At 35.8% G+C, this 24,558-nt stretch overlaps 1 protein-coding gene across 3 annotated transcripts in view; it reads left to right on the top strand.

Moving 5' to 3' along the window:
* The window catches only part of LOC140137858 (neuronal acetylcholine receptor subunit beta-2-like), a 174,034-nt gene that overhangs the window by 69,109 nt on the left and 80,367 nt on the right, over window positions 1–24,558 (top strand). For all 3 annotated transcript variants that reach the window (XM_072159658.1, XM_072159661.1, XM_072159659.1), the window contains exon 2: window positions 8,022–8,206. In XM_072159658.1, the coding sequence (XP_072015759.1) occupies window positions 8,022–8,206 (185 nt within the window). The remainder of the gene's footprint in view (window positions 1–8,021; window positions 8,207–24,558) is intronic.

The raw sequence follows: 24,558 nt of genomic DNA on the forward strand, positions 1-24,558 counted from the left end.
ATTTTAGAAAATAACTAATCATCCCTGGGGGTAGATTATATATTATTATATTATTATTAATACTATGAAACAAAACATTTCAGTTATTTACTAATCTAAAAGGATACAGGTGTTGTGTGACTAAGTACATCGTGTCATCTTTGATATATTTGCATTATCAAAATGTCATATTTGCACCTGTTATCACGTCTAGGTTTCGCTTCTTATAAACGGGTTAAATAAATAGGTTAAACCTGTATCATAACATCACCGTTACATAGATAACAAAAGGTTTCAAACATTATATCAAAAATAAAAACAATGAAAAAATACGCAACGTAGCAATGTAACTTATATTACACACATAATTCGGAAATAGGGAATATAACCTGGAAAAAAAACCCGATTCTTATAGTTTAGTATTCTTTTCGCTTTGAATTGTTTTCTAAATACCGTATTTTAACATGTTTTTCTTGTGGCTTAGCTAACCAGTCCATCAACTAAAAAAGAACTGTACCTTTTAGGTAGTGATGCTATTTGCGTATTGTATACAATATTTTTGAGCGTTTGCGAAATGCCGCACAGCAGCATTAACTTCGCTGTCTAGAGGAATATCTAGTTTAAACTAAATTTACATTGCTATGAAAAGCTAAGGTGACAATTCGTGACGTCACACTGGAGAAATTTCATTCACTGTCAGAGGAGGTTTGTGTGTATGAATGCAATGGAGCAAATAAATCCACAATCAATACAGCATTGATTGGCTAGGAATTGAACAGGGCACCTGTCTCATCAAATCACTCATCAAAGCAGGAACAGATATTATTTGATATCAGAAGTATAGACGAAAACAACAAGCCAAGTGATAGTCAGAATTCAGTCGGCCATTACTATATCCCGTCTGCACCACACTGGTGTTGTTACTGCCCAATTGGGTGGATTAAAATCCGCTTAAAAATCGATGTTGAATTGTATTGTGTGGTAAACTTTCATCATTCTTTTGTCTACGTGTAACACGGGTGATGGAATGCAGTTTAATATCCCCGCCAAGGCCTCATCATTTCACATTTTAGGTGGAATAGACCTAAGGGGGACCCAGTAATGACTGCCATTGAGCTGTAGGAATGCGTGAAAATTAATTCGTCTATAAGTAAATTATGATGGTTCTCAAATAAAAGTGAGAGGCTCAAAATGCAGAGAGAGTAAAATTATGTGAATTAAAAAGGAACAAATAAGGCAATATCTAGGACACTCATTGGGTGATCAAACAAAATTATGAATTAGATAAAACAAAAAGGTCATGCCGGGTTGAATTAAAATGTGTCACAATTTCAACTTTATACGGTAGCAACTGGAATAGCAACGATATGATGAAGAATGATATTGGAATGAGTTGATAAAACTTAACCCATCGTCTCGAATACATTTCCATGTTATTGTGTTTGTTTAATATTTAAAAGATATAATGCCTAATAAAGTAGCAACAGACAATTTAAGAAAATAATTTATCATCCCTGGGGCCAGATTAATATCGCAAAACAAAACAATTCAGTTATTGATAAATCTAAAAGGATTCAGGTGTTGTGTGACTAAGTAAATCGTGTCAACTTTGATATATTTGCATCAAAATGTCATTTGTGCACCTGTTATCACGTCTAGATTTCTCTTAAGAGCGTATGATAGATATATCATGATATAGATAGATTAAAACTGTATAACATCATAACATCATCGTTGCATTGATAACAAATTGTTTCAAACATTACATTAAAAATACGAACTATGAAAAATACAACTTCAGTACTGTACGATATTTGAGAGTTTGTAAAATGCCGCACAGCATAATTAACTTCGCTGTCTAAAGGACTATATATATATAGTCCGAACTACAGTGATGTGACAATGCCCTTAAAGTTAAGGCGATGTGTTATTATACGTTCCAGCTAAGATGACACTTTGTCATGTTGCGCTGGACAAATTTCATTCACTGTCAGAGGAGGTTGGGGTGTGTGTGTGTGAATGCTATGGATCAAATAAATCTACAATCAATACAGCCTTGATTTGCTATAAATTGAACAAAGCACATGACTCATCAAATCACTCTAACATCTCTTCGAAAGTGACAGAGGTGTGTGGAACAGATAATATTCGATAGAAGTATAGGCCTATAAATAAAATAGTCCACGTGAAGGACATGTTCAAATTAAGACTACATTTCATCATGCCTTAGGAAATTAAGCTTGTGGATTACCTATAGATCAAATTATTGAAAATCTCATTTGGTTTGGGTAAAAAGCTGACCACAAGGCTTATGAGGCTTTCTATGGATATGAATGTGAGTGTGTCCTGTAAATGCGCGTTGGCGGATTTTTTTTACATGTATATGATATTTGAGAGTTCGCAAAATGCCGCACAGCAGCATTAACTTCGATCTCTAGAGGACTATATAGTCCGAACTATAGCGATGTGACAATGCCCTAAAAGTTATTATACGTTCCAGCTAAGTTGACCCTTTGTGACGTTACGCTGGGCAAATTTCATTTACTGTCAGATGATGTTTGTGTGTTTGAATGATATGGATCAAATAAATCTACAATCAATGCAGCCTTAATTTGATATGCTAAGAATAATGAACAGGGCACATGTCTCATCAAATCACTCTAATATCTCTTCGAAAGTGACAGAGGTGTCAACAGATAATAATTGATATTAGAAGTAAATAAAATATGAAACGTGAAGGACACGTTCAATTTAAGACTACATTTCTACATTTGCTCATGCCTTACGAAATTAAGCTTGTGGATTACCTATCTAGAAGATCAAATTATTGAAAATCTCGTTTGGTTTGGGTAAAAAGCTCGCCACAAGTTGTTGACAATTAACATTATAAGGCTTGTGAGGCTTTCTATGAATGTGAGTGTGTCCTGTAAATTCGCGTTGGCGGATTTGTTTTTTACATGTCGTTGCAAATTTCCCCTTTTCAAAACAACAACGTTTGCGCGTGATTCTGTTTGGGTCACTCGAGTTTAAAAAGTCTTTGGTTGTGTAATGTTATCTACGTTTTGATGTAAGTGTCGGAAAAACAATTACGTAGCAGTAGTTGGCTTTTAAAACAACATTTAGTACAGGGGAAAGCCATTCACAATCTACTTACCAATATTAGAAAGGTTGTAAATTATCAACGGGCTATGTTAATCACTTAAAAACATGCCCTGCTATCCGTTATCCAAATGTGTGAACGGTTTCATGACTGACAGAATGTGCTATACGAAAAGATCCAGTGGCGTAGATTTCTGATTGACATGGGGGGGTGCTGAGTTTGTTCCATAAATTAAAAAGTATATTGAATCCAGCACCTGTTGGCGATAAAATAAATTTATGGTACACATGTGCGCGAAGCGCGTGTAAAAGTTTGCCATATTGATGAAGCTGAAAAGATGAAATATGTGCAAAAGAGGAATAGATTCGCGTGAAGAGCGCAAAAATGGGCACTTTTGGGGCTAAAATGGACCAATGTGAAGTTAATTTGGTCATAAACCCACATACATGCGTCGACATGGGGAGATGATTGGAAGGATATTATTGAGAATTTTTCGCCCTTTTTTCTGCTCTTCCTCTCTAAATAACTGTTTTTCCCTTTAATAACTGATTTTGCCACCCCTTCCTTTTAACCCCACCGGGGCTGGCGCCCCCAAAGCCCCCAAAATACGCGCATGTATCCCCTATCTACGCCTATGAAAAGCTCAAAAATGCAAAGAGATTACAATTACGGTCTGTGAATTACGAATGAACAAATAAGGCAATATCCTAGGACACTCACTAACATGATAAAAACAACTATGCATATAACATGTTAAACAAGGTCATATCGGGTTGGATTATAATGTCTCACAATTACTACTTTATACGGTAGCAACGGGAATAACATCGGTGAATGATATTGGAATGAGTTGATAAAACTTTACCCAGCGTCTCTAATACATTTATACTCTTTTATTCGTTTAATTTTTAAAAGATATATAATTCCTTGTTAAGTGGCAATAGACAATTTAAGAAAACAACTTATCATCCCTGGGGGTAGATTAATATTTCGAAACAAAACATTTCAGTTATTTATTGATAGATCTTTAAGGGCTCAGGTGTTGTGTGACTAAGTAAATCGTGTCATCTTTGATATATTTGCATCATCAAAATGTCATCTTTGCACCTGTTATCTCGTCTAGATTTCACCTCTTATAAGCGCACGACAGATATATAGATATATAGATAAATAGGTAGATAGATTAACACTGTATGACATCATAACATCGCCTTTACATTGATAAGGTTAAGGTTTCAAACATTACATTAAAAATAAAAACAATGAAAGAATACAACGAACAATAGACACATAATCCGGAAATAGGGCAGATAACCTCGGATTTAAAAACTAAAATTCTTATAGTTTAGTATTCTTTTCGCCTTAAAAAGCTTTCTAAGTATCTTTTTTTTCGACCAGCATTCTTGTGGCTTACGATTATGGCTAATCCATAACTGTACCTTTGCGGTATTGACGCTGTCTGCGTATCATGGTATTATATACAATATTTGAGATTTTGCGAAGTGCCGCACAACAGCGACGTGTTAATCGATATTAGAATAAATAAATGTACAGCGTGTCCCAAAAGTAACTTAACATTGTGAATTTGCCATATCTCAAATATTTCCTACTTCATACCAAAATGGAGAACATATTCACATAGATTGATCTTTTAGAATTATTCTGATACCAAAAACAGCATTATTGATGACCCATTGACCTTACTGTGCGACTGTACATAATTATGTGTGTATCAAACCCACAAAAGCAAGCTCATATGTTCTTTGTTCAAGCACATGAATGATGTGCTTCCCTGAACAATAGAGTTGGTTCACTCACTGCACACGCTACATTTAGGTATGAACATTCATGGATTACATGCCTTAGCATAAACGTGACTGCTGTTTTAGATTATAATTAGGATATATTGACAATATTAAACTTTACTTAAAAACAGTTGAAGTGAAGATGAATTTCCTATATATAAATCAACGGTTTCAGATCGTATGGCTCTTTGCCGAGACAAAGTCGGACAAACTCACTCAAGCAAAGTTTAAGGAACATTTTAATGTAAATTATGCAACCAACCGAAATACAATCCAGCAACTAGTGCAGAAATTCCTATTAACTGGATTTGTTCATGATCTACCTCGGACAGGACGTGGAAGAACAGGAAGATCGGCTGCAAACATCGATGTCATACGAAGAGCGATGGCGAAAAGTCCAAGGCGATCAGTACGTCGACTTTCAATGGAGAACAACGTACCGCGCACAACTGTTCATCGAATCCTCAGAAAAGATCTTAAGCAGTTTCCATATAAAATCCAGATAAAACAGAAAATGAAGATTATGCATTGAAAACAAACAAACAAACAAACAAACAAACAATCAGACAAACACAGCAAAATTAAACAAAACAGATTTTAAAACGATAACACGTTATATCGTGTTATCACGTCGCAAATGACGATACTTATTTTGCGTTTATAAAAGTGGGTTTTACGGTACGGTAGACATCCGTTAATTTCATGTCAAAGGGTCATGACCACATAGGCATGTTTGGTATCATAACATTTCTAAAAGAATTATCTACATACTGTGCAATTTTTGTAACAACACTATCAACCCAACGTATGTTATGGCAAATTCACAATGTTAAGTTACTTTTGGGACACCCGGTAGTATGGAAAACGTGAAGAACATACTAAATTTAAAACAAAATGGGTCTAGTCCACATGTCTTACAAATTAAACAACAGTTAGAAGATCAAAATATTTAAAATCTCATCTGGTTTGGGTAAAGGCATGCCACATAAGTTATAATAAATATCTATCCTGTGCGTCAAGGCTTTCTATATTTAGGCTAAAGATTAAGTTCACGCATATTTGGCCTGTTTTATTGGGGCTAGCGTCCCTTCATGGGTTTGCGTTTTATAGCCTTTTCAACTTCTCTCTCTACTCTCCCTCCTTTCCCCTTGTTCCTCTCCCACTCCATCTATCTTGTCCCTTTCCTCCCCTCCTTTCTCACCACTAATCTATTCCCGTTATTCTCCTCTCTTTTTATCCCATGTCTCCTCTCCTCTACCCTCACTTTCCACTCTCACGTCCACTCCCCTTCCGTTCCTTCTCGCCCTACTCCACCCCCTTTCTTATGAGACGCAACCTTGCGATGCCCCCAGTCAAAGTAATAAATCGAGGAATATTTAATTGAGGGGCAAAATTTGTATGTATATTTTCAGATTTCCCCCTCATGTTCACTCCCCGTGAGTTTGTAAAGATTCGCCTCTGTGCATCAATAACGGTGTAAGGATACGTCTCGAAGTGTGCGTGAAACACCTCACCAAAATGTTATTCACCTTATTCACCTTAGTTGTCATGTATCAATGTAGTCATATAAACGTAATCAATATAGATGATAATGATTCAACGCCTCACATATCTGATGAACAATTTAAACTTGAACACCTTCCTAAGTACGCAAACTAGGGTTACGGCTGTTCACGTTCATTTGCACTATTAATTATTTACTATGAATGTCGGCGACGAATTCAGCATTAGGCATAGTGCAGTTTTGCTGCACAGCAAACATGATTCGACCATTGCAGTACTTAAACTTGGTTAACAGGAAATTACTCCAACAAAATCAATCGATAAAGAAAAGAAAGAAAGATGTTATTCTTGATTGACAGCAAGTACAACAAATATCCTTCAATTGGTTTGGTTTTAATCATAAATGCCCTTCGGAAGAGAGCGGTCCACACAATGAGTGATAGTCACCAAAAGTTTTTTCGATTTACAAAGGGAATTTTCAGGCCATGCCCTTCTATACTAAAACACAAAATTACGAATATTTCCAAACATCTAAATTAGCTAAAAATTTAGTACATGTTACAAAACTATATTTTCCAGAATTTCAGAGAGTACAAAAAATATTGGCCGGTTAGTTTTTACACATTGACGTTAACTAGGCAATGCCCTATACCTCATGTAACATACACTATTTGTAGAGGTCACACGTCAACGGTGAGAGCACTGTGTATTGTGTATGAAATGGACAGTAACTGCAATGTGGATGTGGAAAACATGGTCGCCCATTTTGTATGCATATGTGCCTTGGATAGTACAAAAACTAACAAATATGTCCAAAAGCATTACTTATTTATTATTTAGCCCTAGAACTACTGAGCCCTATTTTTTAATACGGACTACGAAAGGGGGGTTGCAAGCCCCTCTAATTTTCAATTATAAACGTCATTATACCGTTATATTTGGTACTAATGTATAGCTATGGATCTCCTTTATCCAGTGATACCAAAAATAAGTCAAACATTCCCCACATAATGTCGCTATGTACAAAAATATAGGTAATATTGATTTTCGGCAAAAAGTTTTTCACCAAATTTTCTCCTAGATATTAAAGGAAATTGTTATTTTAACCTATCGACAAGTAAAAAGTCAGTAGCTCTTGGAATAATGTCACAAGAGCGAAATGAAAATCATTGGAGCCGCCCCCTCCCCCCCCCCCCCTCTATGGTCGTCTTTTTTGTTGGTCGGTACTACCCCGGGTAAGGTGTTGGAGTAAAAATTTTATCACTACAATGAGCACAAAGGGTGAATCTTCGACTAGCTTTGGTCGTTTGGGCATGAACGCGTGCGTGCTTTTATGACGGATAAAGAATCTTAAGAGGTTGGTATACCCCCTTCGTTGTTCTAGGGTTAAAGCTACGAGCTCATAGACTTCTTTAATAGATTCTAGAATGATTTGTTGTTTATTAAAGAAAAATATGTTTTTATAATTTGCAGTATATGCATTTGCGAGTAATTTGTCTTAGAAATATTATCCTTTTTATCTGAATTTAACCATTTCAAGTTACTACTTACAACTTACTTACTCCCTTGTTCCTTTTTTATGATAAGAACGACGCCGTTAACATGATATTATTATTATTTTGTTTTCTCAACAGGTTATGCAGGAGAATACATAGATCAGCCCAGTGACGTTGAACACATTGGCAGTATAGAAGGAAAACTAATAACTACACTATTGGAAAATAACAGTTATAATAAACGCCAAAGGCCTATCAATTCAACAACTGGTGGAGCAGTTGAGGTGGTCGTAGCAATATCAATACAAGCCTTACAGGGAGTGGTAAGTTTATGTCATAGTATTGTTTTTAAGGCGAATCGGAGGGGAACATGACATAGCGGTGTTTGCACTCACATATTGAAACAAATAAAGTAGACACACAAGACGGAATGGTATGAAACCTATAAGGCGATCCAGGGGTGTCGCATGTATATGATTTTTCTTGGGATGTGGACATGCCCAAACCAAGAAGTTTTTATATATTATTGACCATAACTCGAAAATGGTAGAGCCAGTTGAGAATTAGAAATTCAATGTTCGAGGTTTCTGTGGCACTGTTTTGGCCCCGGGTTTCGGCTCTCATCTAAAGATTACATTTTAAAAAAGGTCATGTTTTCACCCAACGACCCCACATTTTTTACATTTTGCTCTCACAAATGCTCCTTACTGTGAAAGTGTCAGCACTATAATGAAAGACAGAGATAAAAAGAATTTATAGTGACTGATGTCACTGTCAATTACGATCCTTGATTGGTTTACACAGGTTAATAGCGCGTAAAAGGAAGGCCGATTTATCTGGTGCCGATCGGAGAAAAGGAATAGCATAAAATGGCGAAAAATTACGTGCAAGGCAAAAAACAACTTTTTTAGGCATTGTTGACAGGGTGCCCTCGCGAAAGAAAGTTTCCTACTATAAAGACCTAACTTATGAGATGGTTTGTATGTTTCAAGGTGCAAAATTAACAATAGGACGCCCGGTTATACCGCCGCGTGCAGCAAGTCATCATCACGACACTTGTAAACAAACCGTGCTCGAGTTTGATTAACAGATGACGTCAGACGCGATAAATTCTTTTTATCTCTGTCTTTCATTATACACATAATATATCCATTCCATATTGAAGTGCCCCTCAGGTGATATCTGAATACATCGAGACTGTCTGAAGCCTTTTTTATCATTTTATTTATAAGGTACCCCATGAATTATTATTTCCCGAATTCGCGGGAAAGATGCTCAGAAAAACTCAGACAATCGCCCAAACCACTAACAAGTTGCTCTAGGCCTATCGCATAGCCATATAAAAAGTTCAACTAGTCACTCAAAACTCGAGGTATAGACCTTTAAAAGACAAAAGACAAAATCGTGGGTTTGGTAACACTGGGTAAATTATCGGTATCTTGATTTATACGGCACGTTAATTTAGACATATAAGTACCTACATTATTTCTCAACTTTCTGCCACTCCCCATCCAATTTTATTTTTACTCCAAAATGAAGCTAGTATTGAAAAAAAATAAGGCCTTTCGTCCCTGTCAAGAGGCCGTCGTGTTGTCGCTGAAGATCGTTCCCACTCGTCAGCGAATCTTGATTTTCCTCTTTTTGCCGTCGCTTTGTCGCCAACATTTTGGATTTTCACGTTCGTCACCTTTCGTTGGTTATCTGCCGTCATAGTGTGAGCCCGCCTTAAACCACGTATTTATTCACATCTCGTATATTCATTGGATGTCACAAACTGTGGATTTCTTCGCGTCTTTTTTAGAGAGACCTCTTTTAATCGACTCAGTAATTGGATAATGGAGATTGTCCATGTTGTATTGTTACTGCGGGATATTTTATGACGCTTAGTTGTGAAGCCAGAATACATACATCATGCACAAATGTGTCGTACTTTCCCCAAACCACGTATATTCGCATCTATATTCAAGATGTATATTTTACATAGTAATTGGAACAATGGATATCGTCCCTGTTAAAATGGTTACTGGTTTTATGACGCTCAGTTAGTTGTCAAACGTGACTGTTACACATTATGTGACGATATAAACGAAACTTTCTTGTACTGAATTTTACTTAGACGGTTCTACTAAAGTAGAGAGGGAGCTGGTAATCCCAGCAAACACAAAATGCTTTCGACATGATTCGCAAAAGGTTATAAAAGGTTGTCAGAAAACGTTTAAATGTCGGGTTATATAAAGGGTATATTAAGAGTTTAAAACGTTTTCATAACCTTAAAAAACATTTTTTGATAATCTACTGCTCAGGAAACAAAAATGATTTACAGAAAACGTTTAAATGTCGGGTTATAATCTAGTTGATGCTTTCACTCCGGATAAAGCTGGGTTGAGATCAACGGACAGTGGACGCCTGCTGGAGCTTCGTACAAGAACCCTTTGGGGAGATAGATCCTTCGAAGTTGGTGCACCTAAACTATGGAACACACTGCCTGTAGCCCTAAGAACATGTGACAATATCGCAACTTTCAAATCTGGACTTAAGACCCATCTATACAATGAGGCATTCAAAGAGTGACTCTTTTAGTATTTGACTCTTTTCAAATGAACTGTGTCACCATGTTGATATATATTTCTCAGATCTTTTGAACTTGTTGTGTCAAGCGCCATTGAGCGTCGAAAGGCGGATACCGGCGCTATATTAAATCGTCATTATTATTATTATTATTATTATTATTATATAAAGGGTATAAAAACCTTTTAAAACATTCCAAAAACATTCTTGAAAACTTGATACAAAACATTCTAAACAGAATGTTATTTTGGGGTTGAAAAAATATTTTGAGGAAAATGTTTTCATGACCTTTATATAACCCGACATTTAAATGTTATTAAAATGTTTTGAAAAAAACATTTTAAGAACATTTCTGTATTAATTTTGCTGGGTTCATATATTTTAACATAATGTTATTTTAGTATTGACACAATATTTGGCAAATATGTTTGCAAAAATAGTTTACAATAACATTTTTTGAAAACATTTAAAAATATTGCTGTAGTGTGTTTTCACACAAAACGTTTTAAAACGTTATCATGACCTTTATATAACCCGACATTTTAATGTTATTAAAACGTTTTACCTAAACCAAAAGCCAAAATATAACTTATTTAAAACGTTTTTAAAACGTTTTTGTGTTTGCTGGGATAGTATCCATATCACCATTACATCTTCGGGGCTCGGATAGCGATGTTTGCTCAGTACTGAGAGCACATCAGACACATTCTGAGTTGCATTCTGAATACGAGGAATATCCTTCTGATATCAATAAAGTGTGATTTTTTGAAATTCGCGATATAATACAAATTTTATGACAAATTTGAAAAAGAAAATAATATTTTTGACATTTAGTATCTGAAGAGACTATAATGAAAGACAGAGATAAAAAGACTAGTTTGCGTCTGACGTCACTGTCAATCAAATTCCCTACGATCCTTGATTGGTTAATAGCGCGTAAAAGGAAGGTCGATTGATCTGGTGCCGATCGGAGAAAAGGAATAGTAGAAAATGGCGAAAAATTACGTACTTTTCCAAGGCAAAAAGCAACTTTTCTAGGCATTGTTGACATGGTGCCTTCGCGAATGAAAGTTTCCTACTATTAAAACCTAACTTTTGAGATGGTTTGTATATTTGAAGGTGCAAAATTAACAATAAGGCGCCCGGCTTTACCGCCGCCTTCATCAATTCATATCATCACGAGCTCGCGTTTGATTGACAGATGACGTCAGACGCAAACTAGTCTTTCATTATACATGGTATTTCATGGTGGTCACTTCAATTGGGTCTACTTATGTATTTGGTAGATATATGTACCAGACTTGTACCCGAGTCCAGCTTGTCCGAGTCCGAGCCGAGCCGAGTCCATTTGTATCCGAGTCCGAGCCAAGTCCGAGTCCTTTTGTGTCAGAGTCCGGACTCGAGTCCAAGTCCAGGGGTGCCGAGTCCGAGCCAAGTCCGAGTCCAACAAAAATAAGACCTGAGTCCGGACTCGGGGTGAGAGTCCATGCCCGGTGGTGGTGGTGGTGGGGGGGGGGGGGTTCATTCAACTTTGATGTGACAGGTATCTACCGTTTGGCATTGCTTAGTTTGGGTATAACAAAATGAAAAAGGGGTAATTGGGTATAAAATTTTGAAAGAAGGGGTCATTTGGTACAACATTTTGAAAAAATGGGTCATTATTTGTAAAAATGGAGCAAAATTTTATATTTTATTTCTTATTTGAAAAATTTACAATACAAATTTGCTGAAAAAGGTCAATTTTAAAGTTTGCGCATAATTTTATGGCATTTTGATGATAAAATTGTAGAAATGTGATGAGAAGGTCACTCACTGCATCACACCACGCACCACTCTACCAAACCCCACCCAACACTGTTGACTCAACCAACCAACCAACCAACCGTACACACTTTCTTCAAAAGCCATGTCCACTCCATGAACAGGTTACTCCTGAAGGTAAAAACTACATGTATCAGATCACCTAGTACCTGTATCAGACAGCAGGCATGTGGGGGTATTGTATTTTGTGTGTGTGTGTAGCACACTACATGTAAACTCACAGTTAACTTAATTGCACCTAGGGACAAGGCTGTAGGTATGCCAGGTGAATTCAAATTTGCCATCAAACTGCATCATTTTATATATCAAATTAAAGCCCTTGAGTAAAGAAAGTCAAAACTGAAAATCAGTTTGACTGGGTTACTAGACGCGGAGATAATCGCGTACATTCTGACGCTCTCGGTTGCGTGGTTACTGCGCCCTTATCGCCCGCGTCAAATGCAACATGTTCTGTAGACGCGAACATTATCTGCTTGCTTGCGTCCGGGTATGCGTCCTTGTTCAAGTCGTTGCTAAGCAGTGTTGGCTTCACTACGTGAGTCAAAGTCACTGGTCTAGGTACTAGTTTGTCTGGGATTTCGGTGGTGTTTCTAGATCTTAGTCTCATGATGATAGCAGCTTTTCTATGTGGACTGCTATCAAAATCCGGGTCAAAATCCCTCTAAAATTCTATGTGCGAGTATCTCATCGCCATAAAAAAATCAAATATTGGATCAAGTGAAGTATAGACAACATACTAGTACTTATGTAGGTTTCCTTGACCTACCTGTTCTTTTAAAATTCTATGTAAATATGTATTGTGTTCTAGGCGAATTTGGCTGACTAGCAGATAGGTTTGCCTGGCATACATATACGCTGTGTGCAGTATTACATGTAAATGAATTGCAATATATTCAAATACATTATAGAAAATTAATATCATCATCATTATAATAATAATAATACTAACAGAAATTCACCTTTATAATTCTAAACATATTTTCAAAATTGGCCCACACAAATGTCATGTGTACTCACTTACTGAGCACATGCAAACTATAGCCCTACTGAGTGGGAGCTGAGATATATGGTCCAGTTTGCATGTTTCTCTTTCAAGAGCTTAATGGATTGGAAAGTTCCATGAAAGAAGTCTTACATTGTAGAAATTTTTATATAGTCCAAATATTTAATAAAATTATGCATTTGATTAATTATCAATTATTTTATTTTAAATGATAACAAAAATATGATTCTGCTAAGTGACAGATAAATCTAAATAATTTGGTGGAGATGTAGGAATAATAACAGGTCACAGATTTGACAGCCCCAATTAATTTGGAAAATGGCCAAATAAGTAAAGTCAACAAATTTGAGATCTATTTTTACATTTTTAGATAATCATTTCACATTTTACATAGATTTGGACATTGGACTGGACTCGGACCGGACTCGCCTTCGAGTCCGAGTCCTTTTGTGTCCGAGTCCGAGCCGAGCCGAGTCTTTTTATGTCCGAGTCCGAGCCAAGTCCGAGTCCAACAAAAAGTGGACTCGAGTCCGGACTCGAGTCCGAGTCCGGACTCGAACGATACATCTCTGATATGTACAGATGCGTTCCATTTCCGCAACCCTGAATCCTGAACAAAAGCTTTCTCTAGCTAGATAAGGTCGTGATTATAATCGTGAAAAATATATATAAGGGCTAAATTTGCAGAAGCTGAGATATGAATTAGGACAGGGATTCTAAATGTGCAGATGGTCCTAAAATACAGGCGCATGATTACCTCAGCCTATATAAAGTTTTAGCCAAACATTTCAGCAGTACAAAGCAAGATGTCTATGTTGAATTATTTATAATAATCTACTTGTGCCAAGAGGCGACTGAACTAAAGCAGTCAGTCAACTTGATTATTCCACCAGATCTCATATATGTACCTCGTATAATTACATAAAACTGATGTGTTGATTTTTTAAAACTTGTAAACACGTCTCCCGAGTTAATGCAATCTTAAATCCCTGGTGCTTATTCAGGTTGTCCTCGGACATGTCGGAGACATGCGTGATAATTGAATTTAGAAAGTACTGAACCAAAGATAAAATAATACCTTTTGCACATTTCTTAATGTATTTAAGATACTATCAAACATTTGTCAAATGAAAATAATTAGCAATTGCTTTAAATAATTTCACCTGCTCGATGCATTTTGATATATCTGTCAGTATGTCAATGAAAAGAGAAATGATTTGTGAACAAGAAAGCATATAAAATGTCCTGAATTTCCCTTAACAAAAAGTCCTGTCAAGGTTTTCTGTCGACATTTAACATTGTAGTTGACAATATGTCATGTGTTCCTTTGCACATCTCGATGTGGCATTTCAAAATGTCGTATATCGTTAAACAAAACGATATTGATACGACAACTATTTTCATCGCAGTTTGCATGTTTTGTCTGAGTTGAAATGGTTTCTACACGAAATGCTAATAAAAACGATAAGTGGTCTGTATATTAAACCCGTTTTTAGCCTGTGCGCAAGCATCTTGGAAACTCTGGGCGATTTTTATTACACTGGTTGAATGTTGGTGATTATGAGAGTAGGAAATTATTCGCAATAAAATACAATTGACTATTTTGTGGTTAAATATTCACACAGCATAGCACTTCAGCACATTTGATCTGCATTACGACAGAGAGCGCAGTTATTCTTTTTTCAACCAATTTTGTCTTATGTGAAAGTTTAAAACAAGTCTTCAATACTCTTTTATTGATCAGCATATTTCGGAAAACCCTTCTCCGTCATCAGCGGGTGATATAGCTGAATGCTGACTACTTGATCATCTACCCGATCTGGACGTTGGTGGTGTCTTAGGTATTTCCAGTAGATAATCGCCTTCTAATATGCAAATAGCTAGCATCCCTCACTTTGCGTTGAACAAACTTGTCGTCTCTACAGACGACAGTGAAACCTCCAAGGTCAGGACAGTGTCCTGTATATCTGTTGTGTTTTGCAATATCTGAGGTGTTACGCTCAGTATGCTCTTTGAGTCTCACACCCAGGATCCTTTTGGTTTCTCCCACGTAAACTTTATTTACATGAGAGACGCCACAACTGACCATCTATTTCAGACTTATCTTTGGGCGTAACTAACATTTGATGCAATGGCCGGTAGGGTTTCAACATGGTGGCGATTCCGTAACTGCCAAAAACTAGCCTAATTCTTTTTGATACCCCTTGGACATATGGGACAACAAAAAAGAGGACGGAGCACTTTCTTGCAGTGGCGTAGCGTCATAGGGGCACGGAAATTTTGAAAAAAAAAAAATCCCATAGGAAAATTGCCGAAAACGGCTTGTGCCCCCCCATAAGATCCGGTTCCCCCCAATCATGGTCGGTGCCCCAACGCTACGACACTGCTTTCTTGCGTAGCTACCGGTTGTTTCTTGGTTCGTACGCGTGAAAAACTGCAATCCCCATATACCGGAGGGTAGATTTTACTTGTTCAAAAACCACCAATTCCGTATTTTTGTCATATTTGTCAAACTTGCTATACCAACTGGATACCAAGCCAACTTGTTAAATAAAACGAAAATATTATTCCCATCCATTAACATTTATACAGACGTTCATAATTCCCAACGGTAGACGTCGCCGATATAATATAATACACGTATAATCTTCATAATGCGTGTTGGCGTATCAATTTCCTGCATAGTACATTACTTTTGGCATTAATCATGCAATGTTTCTAGCTCAACCAAGATATCCTAATCCATTAACTCTCATTAAGTAGCCGATTCCGACCATTTATACAGCAAATCATCGTTAAGCATCTAGTTTAGGTTAACGAACTGCATTACTAAAAAACAATAAATATTTTTCTCTGCATATTATCACTAATGAAGATTTACATAAGAGCATTACGCATCTTACATTTCACATTATACCACCATCAACAGCAAAATGATATAATGAGTTTCAGTTGGAGTAATTTGGTAGAAGTTTGCTGATATCCTTCATGTACTCTTAAGGGATCTGGAATGAGCGTTTTAAGCGTTTCGACAGTATTTTTTGTGGGACATGAGAGCAAATCAGACATATCGAATTGCATTCTGAATACGAAGAATGTCTTTCTGATATCAAATAATTTCCATTTTTTTAAATTCACGATATAATACAAATTTTATAACAAATTATTAAAATTTGATATTTTTCACATTTTTGAAAATTCACGATATAATACAAATTTTATGACAAAATAATTATTAAAATTTGATATTTTTCCCATTTTTGATATATAACAGTCCTCGAAGTAAATTTTATAAATCTAATGATATATTCTTAAAGTGTATGTAGCTGGGAGGAAAAGCCGACGATCAATTTTGACCTTTCATATTGAAGATATGGATTTATCCCCAAAAGACCTAATTTTTTGTGTGTGTTTTTGGAAACAAAATCCATATCTTCAATAAGAAAGGTCAAAATTTTCAATTGATCGTCGGCTTTTCATCCCACCAACATACACTTTAAGTACAAATCATCATATTGATAAAGTTTACTGTTAAATATCAAAAATATCAATTTGTAATGATTTGACATAAAATGTGTATTACATTGCGAATTTCAAAAATCAAAATTATTTGATATCAGAATGACATTCTTCGTATTCAGAATGCAATTCGATATGTCTGATGTGCTCTAATGTCCCACAATAAATACTGTCCAAACGTTCATACCCCATCCCTTAATATAATCCCGTCATGATAACCAGTGTTACACTGAATTAAACTTGCATTCCACTAGGTTAGAAAACATTTCAGAAAATTGAAGGTGCCTAATAAAGTTTAGGGAAACCATCCGAAAATTTAAGATGCAAGTGGAACAGATGAATATCCTAAAACGTATTGAAAAAAAAGTCGTATGCAACATATTCATGATTATACGGTATAACTTCCCGTTTAAGATTTCCTTTCTTTGTATGGACAGTTATGACCTACTTTGTGAAAATGTGCCTGTGTGTAATACTATAAATAGTACTACAGTGGCCTATGGCTCTTTGCTGAAAAGGTTTCGACAATGCATCAGATATCTGTTCATTTTCCTTTGTTCATTACTTTGGTTTTAGTAAAGTTTTGCCAGAGATGAAAACAGATAGCATTGTAAATAGTATGCATCAAATTATGTTTAGCTCACCATTTGCCTTTTATTAGTATAAATTTGCCGCAGATGAATACAGATGAAACACATTATTGACATTATAGAAGCTCCAAAGGTAATGTTTTATTGTGTCTTAAGGTATGTAACATTAGAATGTTACAAGACAATGGATTTCACATCATGGCATGCGTGCTCGAGGTTTGTGAATCAAATATACTATATATGTGATAAATTGTGATATGAAAGCACGGAGAGAAGACAAAGAAGAAGAGAGAGAACGAGTCGGATACCATGTAACCAAGTTTTAACATTGACAGACAGCAGATACCAGCTGAATAGATCTTTGCAACATAAGCTTCTTTCAATAAGTCATCATCGGAAAAGTGTTTTACATTATTTAATAAATAAATTAAATTTTGAATCACCTCGTCGGATGAATGCAATGTTTTGCACATCAAAATAATAAAGAAAATAACAATTTTTATCCAATATTATTTTCCTGAGGGGCGCAGCCCCGAATGAAAATAGTATTAATTGATCTGAACGATTCCGTAACTGCCTAATTCTTTCTGATACTCGTTGGACATATGGAACAACAAAAAAGATTTACTCATACCGGAGGGTAGATTTTAAATTTTCAATGAAAATTCCGTATTTTAGTCATATTTGTTCAGAAAAAAAGTCAATTCGTTAAATAAAAATATTATTTCCATCCATAAACATTTATACAGAAGTTCAGAATTCCCTATGGTAGACTTCGCCGATATAATATAATACACGTCTTCATAATGCGTGTTAGCGTATCAATTTCCTGCATAGTACATTACTTTTGGCATAATCATGCAATGTTTCTAGCTCAACCAAGATATCCTAATCCATTAACTCTGTTCCAACCATTTATACAGCAAATCATCGTATAGTTTAGGTTAACGAACTGCATTACTAAAAAACAAAACTATTTTTCTCTGCATATTATCACTAATGAAGATTTACATAAGAGCATCTTACATTTCACATTATACCACCATCAACAGCAAAATTATTCATATAATGAGTTGGAGTAATTTGATATAAGTTTGCTGATGTCCTTAATGTACTCTACTGAATATAATCCCGTCATGATAAACAGTATTACACTAAATTAAACTTGCATTCCACTAGGTGAGGAAAACATTTCAGAGATTTGAAGGTGCCAATATACCCAGCAAACACAAAAACGTTTTTAAAACGTATTAAATAAGTTATAGGGGTTTGGTTTAGATTTAAACGTTTTAATAACATTAAAATGTCATTAAAGGTCACGAAAATGTTTTAAACGTTTTGTATGAAAACACACTACAACAATATTTTTAAAATGTTTTCAAAATGTTATTGTAAAATATTTTTGCAAAACATTTTTTGCCAAATATTTTGTCAACACTTAGGCCTAAATAACATTATGTTAGAATATTTTCAGTAGGTTATTAATAAATGTTTCTGAATGTCATGAAAACATTTTATACTCTTTATTATGCCCTTTATATAACTCGACATGTAAACATTTTCTAGCAACCTTTTCTAACCTTTTGCAAATGATGTCCAAAACGTTTTGTGTTTGCTGGTATATAGTTGAGGAAAACCATCCGAAAATTTAAGATGCAAGTAGAACAGATGAATACTAAAAATGTCATATGCATCATATTCATGATTATATTGTCTAACTTCCCGTTTAAGATTTCCTTTCTTTGTATGGACAGTTATGACCTACTTTGCGAAAATGTGCCTGTGTGTAATACTATAAATAGTGCTGTATGGCTCTTTGCTGAATAGGTTTCTACAATGCATCATTGTTTTCTTTCAATTTTGATGTGCAAAAGTGGAAGAGCGAGTTGGCGCAGCGGTAGTTCCCTCGCCTTGTACCACTGAGGTCCTGGGTTCAAGCCCCGGCCGTGCACAAGGACTGTTTTTGCATTTGGGTTTTTTTTATCCCGATTCCATGCTCGCTCTCGTAGGTTTTCTCCGGGATCGCCGGTTTCCTCCTGCTTCAAAAAAAATCGGTGATTAGTTGTTCGGTTATCAAAAACTTCCTTCACCCAATGGAATTTGGGGAGCTGCACAGATAATTGGTGGATGTTACAATCTCAGTGCGGATAGCTCTTCGCCAGGTTCGGCTGGAACTGGCCTAGATGATGCGATCTGATTGTGATGATTCACCATGGCAGCGAAATTACAGCGCTTTGAATCCTTCAAGATCTAGTCGATTTTGATGTGCAAAACATTGCATTCATCAGACGAGGTGATTCAAAGTCCCCTGTCACTTATTTCACTTATTAAATAATGTAAAACACTTTTTCGATGATGACTTATCGAAAGAAGCTTATGTTGCAAAGATCTATTCAGCTGCTATCTGCTGTCTTTAAATGTAAAAACTTGATTACATGGTATCCGGCTCTTTCTCTGTCTCCTTCTTTGTCTGCTCTCCGTGCTTATATGTCACAATTTATCACATATATATTATATTTGATTCACAAACCTCGAGCACGCATGCCATGATGTGAAATCCATTGTTTTGTAACATTCTAGAGTTACATACCTTAAGACACAATAAAACGTAACGTTTGAGCAACCGAAGCTTTTATAATATTAATATGCTTCATATGTTATCATCTGCGGCAAATTTATACTAATAAAAGGCAAATGGTGAGCTGAACGGAATTTGATGTATATATATTTTTTTCAACTCTGGCAAAACTTTACTACAACCAAAGATATGAACAAAGGAAATTAAACATAGTCCAATAAAAATATTTCAATTGGACTGCTCAGATTGATATATTTGGCACTTAACTCGAGTACGAAACAAAGCATCTCTTAATAAACAAGATGTACATTACATTTAGTAAGGCATATTCGATTTGAGTGGATTACAGTACAAAAGCACATGTTATCGAAACTACATTTAATGTCACAAAAATCGATTATACAATTACGATACTGTCATGAGTGATTCTGTTTAAAACTATGGGTCCGAGGTGAGATCAATAGTACTATTTTCCTTTAATTTCGCCCATACCCCACGCCTTAAACCACTCTCCTCTTCCCGATTGATTTTTTTCCAAAATCCACGCGTAAGTATACCCATGGATGAATGATTCTGCAAGTCATAATAGACATATCGATTTATCTGCTTGTTTCTTTCGAAATACAAATATTAAGTACTAATGTGCCTTACAGAGGTGGGAAATATCTTTCCTTAGCAAACTATATTAGTTTAAAACGCCAAAACAATGAATTCTGAAAAAAAGCTTACACTAATATAAAAGCCACAATTTCATGCCTAATTTTAACACAAGGATTGATGTATCCAAGCACTATGTTTTTAACTGATATTTCTGAAGAAAAAAAATTATTGCTTTATATTTGACCGAGAAAATTAATTTCATATCAAAAAGGTGTATCTCTGAATTGTGCTGATTTCAACAAGTATCGATCGAATTTTAGCGCGACTATGCATAACAAAAGAAGCTGGTGACCACCGTTCTGAGTGAGTATATAATTGTTTTACATACTTCATAAGATATTCTTTGTTCATTGATTGGTTAAAAGAAAATTATTCGACATTTGGACTCTCCAGCTTCAATCCTGAGTGAACAGGACAACCAATATAAGCACAACCTATATTTTACCTTCAAAACAATAAGAACAGGCTAAAATCGGGATATTAAGATATTTTAACATCTCAATATCCCGATGTCATGCTTAAAAGCATTTCTTTGTTTACATATCCATTGTCATTGGGGCTTCTCATTCACGTACTGTTACGAACCAGTTTGAACCCCTCTCTGTTAGATAAAACTTATCTACAGTCTGTCCACCTCGAAGTACAAAGTAAATAGACCTCGGAAACTGGAGGTATGAGAGAGTGCAATGCGTGTGTAAATGCTTCTTTCGCGCGACAACTGCTGCGCGATTTGTACTTGCCGAGCGCACCACGCTCTTTACGCGTCACATTTTTTTTAACACGCAGTGCGTGTGACGCAAAGCATCGACCCCCAATGCCACAGATTTGGTTTGTACTTCGAGGTGGACAGACTGTATATAAATATCGTATATAAATATCGTTAAGAGACCCAAGAGAGATCGTCAGTCCATGTCAGACAAAATATAAACACTTAACACTTTGAAAGATCGAAGCAGCAATGATGTTAATCTGAATGGATGTTCATAAGCTACACACTATAAGATCGATGTTGGTCGTTATCGCTGAGGTCTCTATGCATAGTTTTTTGTTTAATTTGGTTGATTTTAGTTTATTCAAAACAAAGAGACTAACTACCTCATTATTTAAAATCTCTCCCTCATAATCATATAAACTTTAAATATTAACCAGAAAAGTAAAGTGAAACCCTGAATGATACTGTAATTTAGTAAGTGAAACGAGGCTGTAATAAAAATCCCTTTAAAAGGGAGTACCCAGGCCGTACGGAGGTCATATGACTGCACACCCCCCCCCCCGGACTGCCCCCACCTTGGCTCCACATAGCTGCAAAGAGGTAGGCAGTGTATGCAGTAAGCCTATATAAAACACAGGTCTTCTGATCAGTCAAGAAGGTGGTGATTCAACCAAAGAACTACTCCACAACTGAGCTATGATTGCTGAATAAGTATATGAACTACCTGTATGCTACTACTAGCCATACTGGTACTACATGTAGCCCTCTGACTGCAGTCAGAGAACATCAATCCCCATTATGCCAATATGTTTGTATATAAATGTATATGAATCAAGTGCATGTGGTGTTACTATGCTATAGAACATTTGGCTCAGAGGTCACAGCTAGGATATCAATTTAAAGTAAATGATTTGGTACATGAAGATCAATCAAAACTAATATGAACTTGAGACAGCCAGATTTAGTGACCTTCTCTGTCAAACATTGCACAGATTCTCATGTTGAGTATCTGTGATTTTTGTGAGTGAAAATGTTTCACTGGCAAATGCTTAATCAATGCTTACTTATTTTGATAAAAGTAGGTCTATATCAAACAGTCTAAGTGGAAGAACTTGCATGATGGGAGCAGGAGGATTTTTTACAATTAATTTAGTGTCCGATTATAATAGCAGACTTTAATAGTAGTAGTTTAATGGTTCCTTCTAATTCAGTCTGTGATGAGAACAACAATGCAATTCAAATCATAGATGTTTAAGAAGTGTGACCTCAGACCAGCCAGCCAGCTAGCCAAGTTCATGAATTAGTGGCCATGGCCATTCACCTGTCAACTTTCATATTGCAACATCATCCCTATATGTCAAAAAATAACTTCATAGGCTACAGAACAGCTGTACGAATAATTGTCATGGGGACTTGAATGAGGTTAATATTCCATCCATTCCCTGGGTAAAGTCGAGCACTACTGAATATAGTTGTATGAATTTTGTCATGGGGAGTGAGGTTAGTTTTTAGTAGCCTGCAGATCCATTAGATACTCTGCATTATCCTGTAAAATAATTTTAATGAGGACGAAGTTAATGCATTTGGCTACTTCGTTTCAAAGTAGCCAATTTGAGTTCAAAGGACAAGGTCTAAACTGAATGTAATATCACCAGGCTGAAGCCTGGGTGAAAAAAAGACTAATTTTGAAAATATTATTTATTCACTGAAACGATATATCTTATTCTTCCCTTTCGTTTAATACCCACGGCAATTACCGTATAAGAAATGCAAATATCAAATTATGCTCAGTTTGCATTCTTTGCCTTTACTATACATTTGCAAAGGATAAAAACAGATATGAACCACATTTACATTATTATTATTATTATTATTATTATTATTATTATTATTATTATTATTATTATTATTATTATTATTATTATTATTATTATTATTCATTGGGATTGCTGACCAATTTTGAATTGAACTGTCGTACGAAATAAAAACATCTCCTAATATATATGACATTTTGTAACACTTATTATTATTAGTAAGACTTACTCGATTTGAAGTGATATCAGCACCGTCTGAAAGCATACATACAACATGCGGTTAGAAAGTACCAAAACAGTGTTTGATGTCACAAAACATAATGTTGATCGACTGAAGAGCCAAGTGCAGTATGCAAAGGATTGATAAATGTCAAATGCCTTTTACATAATTTTTCTTTTGCACGTTAAGTACCACTTTGTTCATGACTTGTTTCATTTCATGGTATTTTATGACACTATGAATGCATATAAAGTGGTAATCCAATAGACTTGATTTAGGCACGCTACCATGACATGAAAAAATTGTTTTTATGTTGTACAAATTCATCAAAACTTGTATTAGTGCCAAATTTACACAAACACTTGTTCAGGGGTCAATCTTTGGGGAACGCGCGCTAAAAACTTGCTTAGGGGGTCATTTTGCTCGCAGAGGAAAACTTGTTTAGGGGGTGTTTGGAAAAAAATTGGTCACACATGCGTACACTGTAATATTTGAGTGGCCCCCGGGAAAAAAATAAACATGCCATTCGCGAAATATGATATATTCTTCACTTTTCTTGCTTTATATGGTACATTCCCACTCAAAGTATATTTCACATAAGCCTTAAAATAATGCCCTTAGCCTCAACCGACCTAGTTTAAAATGGTCCTTGTTTGTTCAAAACGAGGTTCATTAATTTAATCATGTTTCACCGTTGTTCATCACCGTTTAACAACGATGTGCCTGCGTCGTCTGCGAGGTTCGCGAGGGCTGCATGAGCACAATCTGAGCTGAACTGTAAGGTAACATTACGAGAGCGCTTCCTTCACGTAAAGCGTCAATTGTTTTTTTTTTTTGATATTAAGTATCTATGTTTACATATCCATTTTCATTGGGGCTTCTCACGCACGTATTGTTACGAACCAATTTGAATCCCTCTGTTAGATAAAACGTATCTATATAAATATCGTTAAGAGACCCAAGAGAGATCGTTAGTCCTGGTCAGACAAAATACAAACACTTTAACACTTTGAAAGATCGAAGCAGCAATGATGTTGACCTGAATTGATGTTCATAAGCTAACACGATATTATCAACGTTAGTCGTTATCGCTAAGGTCTCCATGAAGAGCTTTTTGTTTAATTTGGTTGATTTTAGTTCATTCAAGACAAAGAGACTACCTACCTCATTATTTAGTCAGTAATACATAC

Source organism: Amphiura filiformis, chromosome 17, assembly GCF_039555335.1.
Source record: "Amphiura filiformis chromosome 17, Afil_fr2py, whole genome shotgun sequence".
In the NCBI taxonomy this organism is placed as follows: Eukaryota; Metazoa; Echinodermata; class Ophiuroidea; order Amphilepidida; family Amphiuridae; genus Amphiura; species Amphiura filiformis.